General features: G+C 34.5%; 2 protein-coding genes and 1 long non-coding RNA gene across 3 annotated transcripts in view; 1 reads left to right on the plus strand and 2 right to left on the minus strand.

Annotated features, from left to right (window-relative positions):
- The window catches only part of LOC111425874 (uncharacterized), a 37,949-nt gene extending 32,575 nt beyond the window's left edge, over positions 1 to 5,374 (minus strand). Inside the window, exon 1 of the mRNA XM_023060165.2 lies at positions 4,964 to 5,374. Coding sequence (XP_022915933.1) covers positions 4,964 to 5,135 — 172 coding nt within the window. The 5' untranslated portion in view covers positions 5,136 to 5,374. The remainder of the gene's footprint in view (positions 1 to 4,963) is intronic.
- Positions 5,375 to 8,986: 3,612 nt separating this feature from the next.
- On the plus strand, positions 8,987 to 10,833 carry LOC139429018 (uncharacterized). The gene is made up of 2 exons (XR_011639730.1): positions 8,987 to 10,052; positions 10,190 to 10,833. It is a non-coding gene; the product is annotated as an uncharacterized lncRNA (long non-coding RNA).
- Positions 10,834 to 14,168: 3,335 nt separating this feature from the next.
- LOC111426947 (probable serine hydrolase) lies at positions 14,169 to 15,577 on the minus strand. The gene is made up of 2 exons (XM_023061859.2): positions 15,246 to 15,577; positions 14,169 to 15,190 (listed from the first exon to the last, which is right to left on the minus strand). Exons 1-2 carry the CDS (start codon positions 15,405 to 15,407, stop codon positions 14,312 to 14,314), a joined length of 1,041 nt encoding a protein of 346 aa, XP_022917627.2. The 5' UTR covers positions 15,408 to 15,577; the 3' UTR covers positions 14,169 to 14,311.
- Between the last annotated feature and the right edge of the window lie 272 nt (positions 15,578 to 15,849).

Below are 15,849 nucleotides of genomic sequence, written 5' to 3' on the forward strand. Positions count from 1 at the left end.
CATTTATTTGCGGTTATCAATTTCTGGTCGGCGGAATTTTTACCAAAACCTTTATTTACGAGCGGATGGACACAGTTTGTATAAATTCTCTTAATCTGAATTTTAAGATACGCCTTTAATCGTCGTCGTTGTAACAAGAGTGGACGGGGATTCAATTAACGACTTTTAAACGAGTATCCGGATGAATTAACAACTTTATCTTGCATTGGTATCGGTTTGGCTAGACATTGGAAACTGTCTGGTTCATTAGTTTTAACTTGTTAACAGGAAATTGAGATTAACTTTGATATTAATAATAAAAAATAAAGAAATTTTAATTTTTTGAGAATAAAATATTGTGAAAATTTACATGTGACAATGACGATATTTTGAGAGTAAAGTGAGAGTTGTTTATGTTTGAAAGAATGACTAGTCACCTCCTCGAAGACATCAAAGGGGCTTTTAGGCGTAAACTTTTCACAGGGGCCATCTTAAAGAGGTTTATTTACGGCCTGGCTTCCATAAATACTTGTACGAGTTGCGAGGGCTATTTTCGACCAGTTCGTGTCTCAAAATTCTGTGTGTGTAGGGGCACAATCTGACGTTAGGCAAGAGAAGGCGCCGGCGCCAGACACTTCCTTTTTGACCCCCTCGTCTACTACTTTGAAAAGAAATGGTCTCATACTGTTCCACTTTCTCGGTACTAATAGATTAGGGAAACCTAAAAAGCATTAATATTGATGTTCCTTGAAAAGTCAAATTTTCGTTTTAAATTTTATTTTTATTAATGATATGGAAACAAAATGAGTAATATTAAGGTTTTATGAATTGTACAAATGTGTTGAACTGTGAAGAATACGTCTTATTAAAGTGTTAAATGGACCTTCTTGTTACATTTGTAACCGCGAAACAACCGTTTCTATTTCGGTCGCAACACGAGCGGTTTACGACCGAAAGGCATATTAATAATAAGGTCTCGAGTTTGGGTTCATAAAAGCCGTTGAATACGACAATACTTAACACATGCAATCTTTGGTTATTTTATAAAGTTTTGCGTTTAGATCAACACGATGAATAAGAAAATGTTAATTTCTTTTTTAATAAAACAAACTTTGTATTCAAGAACAAAGACTCATCTGTATGAATATAAATGAGCTAAAATGATTTGAGTTCAACGATGTTATTTTAGTATATTTAGAGAAAACAAGGTCATTTACAGAATATTTGAATAAGAAGAATTTTGAAGTTTACAAAGAAACGTAGAGACTGGATGGAAAATGTTGAAAAAAAAAGCCACAGATTGTATAAAGCTCAAATGGTTAACATATTCAGGAGATGTCCTGGAAGTAGAAGACCGATTGAGAAACCCAGAACACGATGGAGGATGAGGTGCTGAGGGTTGCCAGGAATATATTAGGATCTGCAAACTTGTAAAATGCTTTAGAAGAAGAGTTGGATGGAAATTAAGGAGATTAAGTATGGATGGATGTTAATAATTATAAGTTATAAGAAACTGGTGTAACTACAGTTCACAAACCAGATAAAATAGAAGCAAGACGTGGGTTATGACAACTGTAGCATTTGCAGCTAGCATAGAAAATCGCCAAGGTGAGGAAACAGGCCACCATAGCTAATCAGATCTGTTGCAAGCTCTTTGAAAGGAACTGGGATTTTAAACCAGGAATGGCTCACTGGACCTATGTGGCAATAATCGTGTCACAAGACATCGCAACAACAGCTGGCACAAATCCAGCAATTTGCATGTCTTAATATAACAAGTACAATGACATTTTGTCCGACGGCTGCTTTTGAAGCCCTACTCGGTCCACCACTTCATTTGTATATACAAAAGGAGGCAACCTTGAGTGCCTTATCACTGAAGACATGCTCTTTACTCAAGCTGATACAGGATAACCTCATAGGACATCTCAAAATCCTCAGGGACCTATGTCTAAACCACTTCCTAAAGGTCATAAAGGAACAACTCCTTGGAACAATATTAAGGTTCATCATTAATCAGGGACCTAGATTTTTTTAAAACGTTTGGAGCGGTTAAGTTACAATAGATCTCATAGCTCACGGTGACGATAGAGGCAGCTCGCCTTTGCCCGGCAGCAATAATAATATGTTGTGTGTTCTACAAAATTATTATAGATTTATGATCGAGCTAAGCTACCTAAGTTTCCAAGCCATGAATGGAACAAAGGGAATCCTGACAAGTTTTTTATTGCAAACACCCGATTTGTGGCAAGCAACTGGAAAAGAGCAACTACTCTTAGAATGACCTGGTTTTTACCTTAATAAATAAATAACTTCAAAAAGTAGTAAAATTGACGTCAAAGTTTCCGTAATAAAGTTGTAAAAAAATAATTTTATAAACTTTTTTGTCATAATAAATTTAACTCAATAAATATGGATGACTAAGAAGTTGTTTTTTTAACTATTTAAAAACAACAACCAGTAGTTGAGTGTATCATTAGAATTGTTGATGGAAATAAAGTCGATATCGTTTTATTCCGTAAACTTTATGCAGTACTCGTCTGACACGCTTCGGTACGATAATAAATCGCCGGCACATTGTGGGTGACGAAGTTTGAATATCAAATATTAGCAGGCCGTAGGTAGCCATACTTCATTGCCGGCGAATACAAAAGAAATCATTGGGACCAGACGACGCCTGTTACGTGCGTCGTGATTCACATCGAGTTGCGATGTTTTAATGCCGTCGCGTTTCACGGAAAAGCGTCTGTGGCGGATTGATGCCGACAACTGAAATATCCCGTATGTTGGCAACTCACGGCGAAGACGTGAGATTGAAAATAGAAATTGTACCCGTTGAGTGTGGACGCCCCTTGAATGGCGCACACCTCGAATGTTAATCGTAATAAAACAATGGCATCGAAGAAACTGTCAATTGTTTGGTTTTACAACATTTTGTAAAGTGTCACAAGGATTTATGGGACAAAGACGTGATGGTGAATGTTTGTTGTTATTGTTCTTGTATGCATGTATGTATGTAAATGAGATGCAAACTGAAAGTCAATCATAATAAATGAAGATAAAATTGTAGAAAGAAAAAGAATTTAATTTCAAAATATGACTTTCATCTTGTAGCATCCATTAATTCTATTCCTGTTTCAAAAAACCCTATCACTACAATTATTAATTCATGTCCATTCTTGCATGCATCTAATAATTTAAAGTCATCGAATACAAATGACCACCATAACAACGGCAGCAGCAGCTAACCAACCGAGCCGCAACAAAATAAACGATACCCAACTTCCTCCTTCGCTTCGGTTAAGCGATCGCCTCGATACAGTTAACTCTCTTCCCGTGTTGCATTATCCGTCAGATAGCGGTGAGCGCGGACTGTTAATTTTTCCATAACCGCTTTTCGTTTCCAGCGCGTTGTTGCTCTAGCACTAACAGCTCGACCGTCGTCGTGTGCGATTGCAACGGCAACGCGACTATAGGTCATTGACCCAAATGGATACGCGCCCCTGAACGTGGTGGCGCTTGTTTCGTGCACCCGCTGACATCGACGATGACATCTCGATGATTTAGAAGTCCGTTGCTAACCAGCTCGATCAAGTTCGTCTCGATTTATTTTCCGTGCAAAATGGTAATAAGTCTTGGTCGGAGAATTTAAGTTATGGACAGTGAGACAGCATAATGTAGTTTGTGCGGATGCAATGCGGTATTTCAGAGACGGGTTTGAACAAGTTTTGGAGACTGATAAATGGACAAGAATTTCTTGAATAATGATATGATCTTTGTTTATTTACATACAATAATTTATATAGATTGTTCCAGCTTATAGTTTTAGACATGTTTTAGCATATCATTTTGTAGATCTATTACTTTGTGGTACAATATCTCATATTCGCATTTGAAGTAAAAATCTTTTTCATTATTGAGTTCCAATGAAGACAATCAAAATTCATTTTTAAGATGGATATGACAGGAAGAATTTTGTATTATGCAAATTGTATCTTCTCTTTGTATCATTGGAACATACAAAATTCTAATATTTTGTTGGCTCCGATTTACTCATTGCATACAATTATGTTGGCCATATTTCCATGTATGTATTGCTAAAGTCAATTCATTAAGTAATGCAAATATGTCATATATGCAAAACTTATATAAAATCCAATGATAAAGAGAACATCAAAAGATATCAAAATTGCTTTTGGCGTATCTTTATTCATAACGCGTTTAAACTTGTTCAAACTGTCAACAATATTCAAATGTTTTGCCGGGCGGCTATCGTCAATTGTCCCTGATCGTTTACGACTCAATCGATCGCGGTGGCCGGGTGTCGTTTGACGACAGATGGCGCCTACGGCAAGCTGCATGTCCATTGAAAGAGCGAACTCCCTCTTTGGATTGAGCGGTGCGTAATTGATATATGTAGGTGCTGATTGGGTGCGACGATTGTGTAAAATGTTGATTGTATTTAGATTAGATTGAGATTAAAAAAGTTATAATAAAATATTGAGGAAATGACTCATTTTCCAAACTTCTTGCTCATTAAAATACTTTGGCGAAAAAGTTCGATAGCTAAAGCAAAATTATTATCATCACTATTATTACAAAATAATGTCTTTATTCCATGGCAGATTTTCGTTTAAAGGTTTAATTATGGTTTTTTACGTTCAGTTACGAGCACTAAATTTTTTATTGCAGAACGGGATTCCGAGGTACACCTATAAAACCAGTACTATATAGGCACTTTTACCACATACAAGATTGTGGTGTAATGTCGTTTCGATTGTACAAAACAATAGTTAATTATTAATTATCGTCGTTTAGAAACCAGAACTAATCGGGTGAAAACGCGGGTGCAAAACGTAAACTGGCAACATCTCGTATCAAAAATTTGAGGTCGCGGACAAACACAGATAACGATTTCAACAAGTTACAACATGCAAAAAAAAATTTCGAATAAGAAAATTATAAATATATTTGTTTATTTTACCTGTCGATAGTTTATTATCCCCATTATTTATCCTTTCCTCGTCTGCGGTTTTCTGAATTGGTCTATTCACCATAACACTAGCGAATTCAGCACCAGCTGAAAATACTTCATCTATGATGAAAAGTGCAAAAATTTGGACGAGAAAGATTGCGTTTGGATTTGTTGACAACATTTTGATATGTATTACTTATTATATTAAAATTAGATAAAGTTTATTGTGAAATGCACGAATAAGTCCGTAAAGTCATTAAGACTAACAGAAAGAAAGTGGGTAAAAGTTGGAAACACGAATAACTGAGATTAGTAAAAAAAAAAGTTCGTAATAGTAATAACACGTTACGTGAAGACAGGAGGACGACGAAAGCGTCTTCTCCTCACGACGATACGATACGAACTGGACTCGACGGCGTGCGTCTGGTTAGTTTTAGCCGTTATCCGCCAGGCTTCGAACTCCATGTGCTTGGTGGCCGTCTATTCGATAATAAAGTTACCATGTATAGGACTTAGCAAAAGTATTTTACTTACTAATAGACCTGTTTTGGTTCAAGAGTTCTGCAGTTCCAAACAAAAACGGACCTAATATATGTATAATCTTAATCAGATATAAAGCATTCATTTACCTTATATAATTCCTCTTTCTCTTCATCTAACATACAAAATACATCACATAACAATAGGTAATTTTTCGAGTCTCTGTACCTCTACTAATTGTGTAACATACACATTTTTGACCGATTCTTGCATATACTCATTTGCAGGTTACATGGACAATCTTGTGAAATTGACGAAATTGTGAATGTGTCTTTTGTAAAACATTCATTTTCGAATTCTATAGAACTGAATCAGTAAGGTAAAGCCGAACTATTCGATTATCATTTTAAAAAATTACACCCGTTTATTCGACATATACATTCTGAAACAACAACACGAAAGTTAGGTTTATAACTGCAGATAGATCTTCTGGAGCACCTGCATCAAAAATTATCTCTGCTGGTACAGTTAGTTCCGAAAAGGTGATTACTTGACTTTAATATTATGCTGAAAATCAACAACCTCCATAAAGCTTTTAGTTTTAGTTCAAGAGCCACTAAATTTTCAACCAGTATACTGCCTCCTTATTTTAATTTCCTTTCCGACAAGTTGTTAAATTTTCGAGCACTTGTAAAACACTTTTCCTTTCATTTGTCAATAAACAAAATATGCGTAATTAGCTATTAAATATGCTCAACAAACTCACATGTGCTTCCAGAAACTCCATTACAATCATTAAAAGTGAATGTGTTGTGTGAACTATTATTGGCCAGAATTGATCGGAATTTAAATTAATGATATGTGGCTTCAACGATGGTGCCACATGTCACACAGCTTCCTAAATTTCTGTTTATGGGGTTATGTTAAATCGTTGGTTTATGTCTAGAAGCTAACATCTTTAAAGGAGGTCAGGAATTAGCTATTTTACGCGAAATTGCCAATGTTCCGGCAGAAATGTGTGAAAGAGTGATGTAAAATTGGGCATAAAGAATAATTTAGAAACGCGAGCATGTTTAGAAACATGAAGTACAAACATTTGCAACTTCCAATTGCCCAGAATACAGTGAGTTTTGTTTTGACACGTAAATCCACTCCACCCATATGATAGTATTCCGTGATAACGTCCTGACAATAAATATTGTAGTAACTGGCAATTCTAGAAATTTCATATTTTGTTGTTTTTCCAAGAAACTTCTGTTTCTTCTTCTTTTGGCTCTACAATCCTATGTGGGATTTGAACTCCCTTACTATTTCGCCTCATCTTCCTCTAACTTCTACAGCCTCAATTCATGAATCTGTCAATCCTTCTCTGCTGCCATCTTCCAGGTCCTTCGTGGCCTCCCTCGCCTCTCCTCTCTGTCATGTTTCATCCTGTACCTATAGACGCCATCGTACTGCCTACTATAGTGTCTTTATAAAACGCACTATATCCTCCTGCTCTCATCCAGCTCGTGGGTCCTCTTGGGTAAGACCGAAAATTTCTCAGCGTGTTTGTTCAACAGTATGCCGAAGTAGGTGAACTGTGCCGTCCCCTCGAATCTAAAGTCAATAAGTATCGTCGTGTTGCATCATGTCTTTCGTTTTATTCTCTTGTTTATGTTTAGCTCCACTCCCGTTGTCTGTTGATTCTATTCTGCGAAAGTTTCCTTCAGAGGACCTTCATTTATTGGTGTAATTAGTCCTTTTCGCCACTCATCCGGCACGCTCCTCTGCGATGCAAATCATAAGTACCAACCTATGAATTCTCTCCCAGAACGCTGTATGTACCACCGCATTTCAGTAGCTTTGCCGTTGTGGAATTATTATTTCGGGTTTAATTTTTTTGTAATGCTTTCCTCGATTTCTTCCTTACTTAAAAGCTCAAATTTTGGTTTAGCAATCGCGTAATCCAACTTAGTTTCTTCCTCATAACCGTGAGCTTCCATCAGCAACTCCTGGAAAAGCTTTTTCCATCGGTTTAATACCCTTTCCTGCACTGTAAGTAGCTTTCCATCCTTATCATTTCATCGGCTTTCCTTTGGTTTAAACCCCCTCGTAATGTTACTTGATTCTCTGTCGAAATTTTTCTTTCCTTGCTATTACTGTGATTCTTCAACGTCCTTATCCTTCTGTTATATTATTCGTGTATAGTTTTGTCACATTTCTTCTTTATTTTGCATACACCTCCCGTTTGTTCTTTTTGCCTCTTTGTATATTTTCCAAGAAACTAAACTAAGATTTACGTGATCTACCCTAGCCACATATTCTTCAGTCAGGATCAACTAGGTTTTTTAGTGAAGACTTTCTCATCCCTTAATTTATTAATCCTAACATAAAGATCCCTGTTGAGCCATGTATAATGGTACCATAGTAAAAATTTCTTAGAAAAAAGAATCAATCAAAAGAACAAAATTTAAATTTAACATTTTGTTTCATTTTTAAAATGCTACCCGTAATCTTCACATTACTATTTTTATTTTAACATAAAACCAATTGAATACATTCATTCTCACATGATTAGGATTAAACAAGATCCTCGTAATAAAAATATTGAACATTGTACGTTTCAAATTACCAATATTCGATTATTATCGGTAGAAATTCGTTTCTAAAGAATTAGTGCCGAGTAATAAAACATTTTAAATTGACAAACTATTTTTAAAACATTTCCATTTATAGTTTCCGAAAACATTTCAATAAACTTGATGGTTTGTACCAATTATAAGTTAAATAAACAAAAATATAACAAAATTGTGGAATTTAGCATGTACGGTATTTACAACCAATATCATCATGTATTTTACATCCCAATTACACATTATTTGCGTTTTCATCTAGATCATGCACCAGTCACTCGTTTTAATGAAGTTGAGAACATACGTTTAATTCTGGATACTGTCACTTATGGCGTTGCTTTCGATTACAGAACCCATTTTGGCAATTTTTTGAGTTGTCAGTTTGACTGGTTTGACATAGTAATATTTTTGATTGCGTTGTATTGTGTACAGTGGAAGAGTTGCTAGCGATTTGAAGAAAAAGCGATTTGTTGTTGTTGCTTTATAATAAGTACACTTCGATTGATGCGGAAGCAGCATTGGATAAATGCAATAAAATTAAAATGAAACGATGTGGTAAAAATAATAAGAAAAAAATTAAAGAATAAAGTCTTTGTTATTCATTTAAAGACTTTTTAATAAACCCTGTACCAAATAATAATTTAATACCTAGTCATGTTTTTTTGTAAAACATTGCAAACGACTTGGCAAACGACAAAATTTAATGTGTTTAAAGTTTTGCACAGTTTGTAAAGTTTTGTCGCCAGCAATGTTTTCGTAAAAAATCATCGATAAACCTTTCAAATAACAAATTTAATTTATATTTCCCGCCTGCCAATGATTTCACCGCTGTAGGTGACAGTATCCAAAACTAATTGTGCATTTCAATCAAACGTTTATAGTTGCCCATCTATATAACAAATATATTATATCTTATCTATGATCTAGATTGATTAAAAGAGAATCTCGTCATAAAAGGATTAGAAAATTACACTATTAGACATACTTATTTGATAATAATCGTGCAAAAAGTTGTACTTTGTTCTAGAGTAATAATTAAATAAAATTCAAAAAATTTTACATCTTTTGATAAACACTGTATATTATGAGAGTTAATAGCGTCTAAAGTGGCTTCTATGTCGCGGCATCTTTGTTTTTGCCGTCCGCTGGTGGCCCCCTACTTCGCCGGTCGCCTATAATTACTCTTAGGCCACTTTTGAGTGCGTTTCGCCGAAGAGTAGTAGACTCTTGGCTTTTACCGAAGGCGACCTCGACATTGTTGTTGAGATACGGAAAGTGGCCCCAGGACGGTGCTACTTTTCTACTGTAGTACAGAAGAGGGACGTCGAGAATGCGCCGCCGTCGCCAGCCAAACGCCACTTTTGTCCCCTTATCAAAGTGTTATCGCATAGACGCCACCCTAATGGACTCTAATCAACATCGACGGAAATGTGGCTACATTACAGCAGTAATGTAATAACACTCAAATTTCGGTTATTTTATATCTTCAAGAAAAAGAATTTCGAACTTGAAAGCTATGATACCATAATAGTATGGATCAATTTTTTTTTGTACATGTAAATGAATATTTCATTTTAATTTATATTTTCTTTTTTGTTTCTGTAATATGCATTTTGTTAATGATTAATCGTCGCAAAGTTGAGAACACAGCACATGGGAACCCGACCATAGCGGGTAGACCTTTATATCACTATTATTATTAGCTCATCTGACCCAATGACCAAGCAATATTCAACTCCCCCTCCAGTTGAATTCATTTTTTATTCTGAAAACTCCTGCGTTATTAATATAACTACAGGGAACGGCCACCAGCACCGGTGGTCTAATCGTTCGTCAAATGAGTACCTTGTGGACTCTTTGGCGCCTAAAAACAAAGATCGGACGTGTACGAACAGGTAAATGGCATTGTGACTAACCCAGCGACGACTGCCATAAATAATACCTTTGAGTGGGTTTTCAACTTCACACAAAAAATATACAAAAAAGATTGGATGAACTTAAAAGTGAGTACAGGTAAAAGAAATTGGTGATAACAAGATTTTTTTGGTGTTTATAAATAACAACTGTCCAAAGATTCCTTGAAAAAATTCAACGTATCTTTGTTTGTTTTTTTTATTAATTAAGTATAACACATTTTCAGCAATGTAAAACGTCAAATAAATAAAGAACGACGTAGCCATTTAGACATCTTGATGGCAAAACGATCCAATTGCATTAAGACGAAGCAAACAAACGTATCATTTGCATCCATTAATAATAAAGCGACGTACTGACGGAGGACGAATGTGAAAGCGAAGGAGAACAAAGGAAGAGAAATAAAGAGGGAAAGAACTCGACCCCCTTCGGTAAACCAAACAGTGGATTTTGTATTCTTTCTTTTTTGTTTTTTAGCCGAGGGCCATTGTTTATGGGACTGGTTAGCGATGATCGAAGTAGTGACTCGCGCCGAACATTCATCACTCTGCGGGGTCGGGTACGAACCCAGTCGCGGCCGGCCCTCGGATCTTGAATCTCCATCGGGCTACCTCTAGAAGAGGGTCTTCATTGCCAAGGCTCTATTTGCAATGCGCGGCCGTGGGACACCTGACCCGGCCGGATGAAACGAAAAAATCGCGCTACAAATGACCCCGGATGGGATGTTATTTATCGCTCTATCTAGCCGAAGTTCTGCGCGGCTTAGAAGGTATATAATGTATGCTTTCTTATAGTTGGTGACACATTCTGCTGAAATATAGATCTTTAACATTGAATTATAACGATGATAGTAAAATAAATACCACTATATTTGTAGCCTAATTTAGATTAAGCTCATTCTATGCACGAGTAATAAAAAGTCGCCGATGAAAAATGTAAAAAAAGCTGAAAATAAAAGTAATGTGCGAAACTAGAATAGTGGTGAGTAAATTAAAAAAAAATAAATAAATTGGCTATCGATGTATTACCCTGAGGCAGTTCGTTGGTTCATAACACGTTCATCGATATAATTACAACTTAATTAGTTTAACGACTTAATCTGATGTTTGGATAGCAGCAATTGTCGTGTATTATTATTATGACTGTAATTTTCAAATTAAAATTTTTCTAACAAAAAACTTGAGGATAAAACCACAACGTAAATCATTAATCTTTAGCTTCTCTTCCAGGTTTTGTCACAAATCTAACTAATTTTGAAACTGATTTTGATGGATTCACGGAGTCATTACACCAGATCAGCGCATGATAATCAATACATATGTAAATCGGGTATTCTTACTGGGTCACTCTTCATATACGATGGAGATCTGCTCCTAAAAAAAATCCGTTAAGCAGCATTCTTACTTCTAAATTATGATTTTCAGAGCAAGCAACATTGATTGAGGAGAAGCAGTGAATCAAAAACTCGTTTAATCTGCAATCAGCAATATGCAATATCATTGTTAGATGGTATCAATTAAATCAAGTCACTTCAGAGCAAATCGATATTGCAGCTACCAAAATATTGATGGATGTTACAATATTTACTACAGGCGATAGTAGATATTGAAAAGTTATAATTATGGCATCAATATTTACAAAGAAAGCTCTTTATGTATTTGTTTAAATGTATTGAAAATATATCACATGGTCCAGTGCTCTAAAATTGTATGTGATTTTATTCGCAGTGCATAGAAGAAGTTGTTATAACTACCATACTAAGTAATTAAGTCATTAACCCTTCGTCGGGTGCAATTGACCTGACAGGCACAACTAGAATGGTTCTATTCTTCTTTTATTAGCTTCTATCAGCTTTGTTGAAACTATCTTCAAAACCTTTTCAGTAGCACTATGTCGTCGCGTCGTTGCACAATAAAGTTTTGTTGTAAAATTCTGCGATCTACTTAATCCAAGTCATCCTGAAAATATATCGGTTTTTTTGAAGGTGGCAAGGAAGGCCTCTCAGATAATAAAAACTTGGGAGAGAAAAGATATTAATTTTTAAGATGACATTGAAAATTAATGATTGAAGATGACCACGAAGCTGATCCAGAAATCATATTTTTTGGGAAAAGATTAAAACCATGTGGGCCGATAAACCATTCTCCAGGAATGTTTAGATAATCTTACAATGTTGTATGTAAGGAAACGGAAGTGCATGCGTTCCCGTACACTTACGTCCCATTGCACAATGTTATGACAACATGCAGGAGTTACAGGAAGCAGTAAGATTGATCAAACTGTGATTAATTGTTGGGCCTAATTTATTTACAGACATTTTGGATATGATAGATATACAAACCAGCATATTATATAGATAAAACATTAATTTTTTAGAGAAAGAGACATCACACGCACAGGAGCTCTCAGCGGGAATCGTCAAAGCTTGGTCAGAGATTTCTTGTATCCCTGCTTCATAACGACGAAATCAGCAAAAGAGATTAATTCCCAAATGATTTAGCTCGCTAATAGATTGGATGCGTTACGACGAAGAGTTTTTCTAAAAACGTTATCTCACCATTTGACGATTGACTCAGTTTGAATAAGCACCAAAACTTCAAATACGACTGAAAAAATTCCCTCCTTTCGCAAATGATCTAGAAAATACAACATCCAAACAGGCATAAGTGCTTAACCTGTAGAACTGAAACGGGTTTCAGAAGGATGACAAATTATGAATGTAAAAAAAGTCAATCTGCCTCTATGAAACATGCTGTGCTGCCAGTTAATATAATGCCGTTTTTTGTTGAACGTCAGCTAACAGACATTGAACAATTACTATAATTTTTTCTAAACTTTAAATATTGTCGTTTTTTAAAAATTATGAAGTACAAATGCGTTCTATTGCAATATATTTTCCTTTTCTTACATCAAACTCCCCAGTGAACGTCAATGAATACATTGCGCTCGAATCTGAATCTGAACTTATATTGCGCCAGGCGAAAGGTTAATCATTTTAATCCCATATAACTTAAATGGAACAACATTCTTGACAAGATAATGAATATTCAGATTTCACAGAAAAGATTAATTCTTATAAAGTTATTACGAACGCAACCTGTTTTAGTGACTGATTTGTTCTCAATATAAAACTGGAAAATTTATTTTTTGAGATATCTTAAATTTGTCTAGTCGAGTCTCCTGGTCAGCAATTAAATATGCGTTTTTAAGAAAATATTTTGTCACCATAAAATGAAAAATTAACATCGTCTAATAACTTTCTTGGAGCAAAACCTTGGCACGCAACACCATTACTCTTTCTGCATGTTTCTCCTACTTTGCAGGCCATTACTATTGACTAAAAAGTAACCTTTAATAGTTGTAACGCTGGGAATAATTTCATTAAATTTGTTTTTGTGATGATCTTTTTCATCTATTAAGCGGACGTAATTGGAAGCCATCATAATAATATTATCGCTTTCCATTTTTCTTCTGGTGGTACAGACATACAAGAAGGTTGTTGTTTCACCATAGTCTTATTCTTCTCATGATGTGGTAATCATAAATATAGTAACCAAACATCTGCAAAAAAAATTTAAATTAATTAGTTATACAATATAATGATAAATGGACTTTTTTCAAAATCTTAAAGTATACATACCAGTCTAATGTCGATACCCCAAAAGTTTTAGTGCAGGAAACGAATGAGACACTCAATTAATAAAAGTCCCTTAATTAAAAATAGCTTATAAAATTAAAAAATTAGTGTTATTTGAATTTAGGTACCTAAAGTAATAGGATTCATATAATCCAGTTATCAAGATTTCTTCCTAGATCCGATACTGCACTGAAACCAAAATACTGCTAAAATTAATCACGTTGAAATTAATTAACTGTATTAATTCAAATTAATGCAGTGGTGTGGACCAGTTATCATCATCCAGATTAGTTAACCGGCGAGTTTAATCTATGGGACAAGTAATTGGAATAATATAAACCTGGGATTATACACTGCTCAGTAATTTTGAAGAAATTGTAAATATTTTCTTAAACATAGACTACACTAATATCATTTTGGGGATTAAAAGTGGATACAGATATCTATCAAGCGCATTGCTGTGGTGACATCTGCCATTAAAGAACCGAATTTTTAAAAATTGTAATAAATTACAGAAAAATTGGGCTAAATCGAAAAATGTAGTTTGCCATTTCATAAACAAACAAAATTAAGAAAAAATATCCTTTAATATCAACCTTAAAATTACAACAACCAACAAATTTAACAAATTATAAAATGCAACTTATTGGCAGTCTTAAAAAGTATTGTATAAAAGATCTAAAAACAAGATATCTTTGAAAATAATATCAATCACTCCTCAAGTATTTCCCTTTTATACTTAGAAATTGGATAAATATTTTCATCAATCTTTAATTCGTCTTTAAGTCCACTATTTCCTTGACGTTTGCGATCGTGAGTCAATAAAAATTCAGTAAGAAGACCTGCAAGAACGTCCGGATTATTTAAATGACAATGATGCGTTCCTGGAACATCATGGAATTGAAAATCTTTGCTACTTTTTTTAAGAGTTTCTCGTAAATCATTAATGATTTCATGGCGTCCAAAGAAAACACTATCACGTGCCCTTGCAAGAAACAAAGGGATTGTAATTCTTGACGCCATTTGAATAACTTCATTAGGATCATGATAATCAATTGGTCCGACTTTCACTCTTGCATCCCTATTAAAAAAGAACCTTCCTGGATGCTTTTTTGATGGAGTTATATTTCTGTATAAAATGAACTTAGCAACTTCAACATCAATAGAACTTTTTGAACCAATGTGCGTTCTTTTAACCATTTCATCAAAAGTGTAACTTGGAGGTTCATCACCCTTTGTATTAAGTGAATCATATTTGATAAATTCTTCAATACTTTTCGAAATAGTATCTTTTTTATTTGTAAGTAATGGGTACAACCTATCAATGCATATTGCAATATCTACATCATTAGGAAATAAAGCACTATAAAGAAATGTAGCTATTCCTCCCATTGAGTGCCCCATTAAAGATATTTTCTCCCAACCAAAATACTCTTTTACTCTCTTAATAGTAATACAATGATCAATATCATGATAAAACATCCCTGGAGGAATTTGACTTGAAAAACCATGCCCAAAAAAGTCCAAAGCTAACACGGGTATGTGTGGAGGCAATAATGGAATCAATCTATCAAATGTTCCACAATTATCCTAAAAGAGAAAAAAACATTCAATAAACCATGTTTATGATACTCCAATAAAATACCTGCCATCCGTGAAAAGCTAAAATAGGCCTACGATCCTCGGGACCCCACCATTTCCCCGATAAATAACCACTTGCTAGCGGAATTCTTACTTCTAACGAACTTCGAAGCATCGAAAGATTTCTCAAATTATTCACGCTAACCTTAAATACCTTCAAAACCATTTTTAACAAACACTTTTAATCATTTAACGAGGAAAATGTGGTTTTAAAGTTCCAATATGGGACTTAATACTCGCAAAAGAGGTTATGTTGTAAATGCATTTGCGTAATTACTGTAATGACCCGCATAAAAATGAAGTGGAAAGTTTTTTAATGTAATTTATAACTAATTTATGAACATAATAAGTTTTTGAAATAGTAAATAAATAAATTATTCTTAAAATACAGATGTTGATATTTATACATGTACTATTTATATAGAATGTGTAAATTCTAAATAAGACAGCATAGAATGAAGATAGGTTTGTTCATTTCCTATGACTCTCCATGTAATAACCCAAACTTTAAATATTTGTGCAAATGCCTAAAAACAATATTTACTATTTTAAAATAGGAGGATCAGATATACTAAAAAATACTATTTTGTGTTAAATTTCGAGAAATG

This window comes from Onthophagus taurus, chromosome 2 (genome assembly GCF_036711975.1).
Source record: "Onthophagus taurus isolate NC chromosome 2, IU_Otau_3.0, whole genome shotgun sequence".
Lineage (NCBI taxonomy): Eukaryota > Metazoa > Arthropoda > Insecta > Coleoptera > Scarabaeidae > Onthophagus > Onthophagus taurus.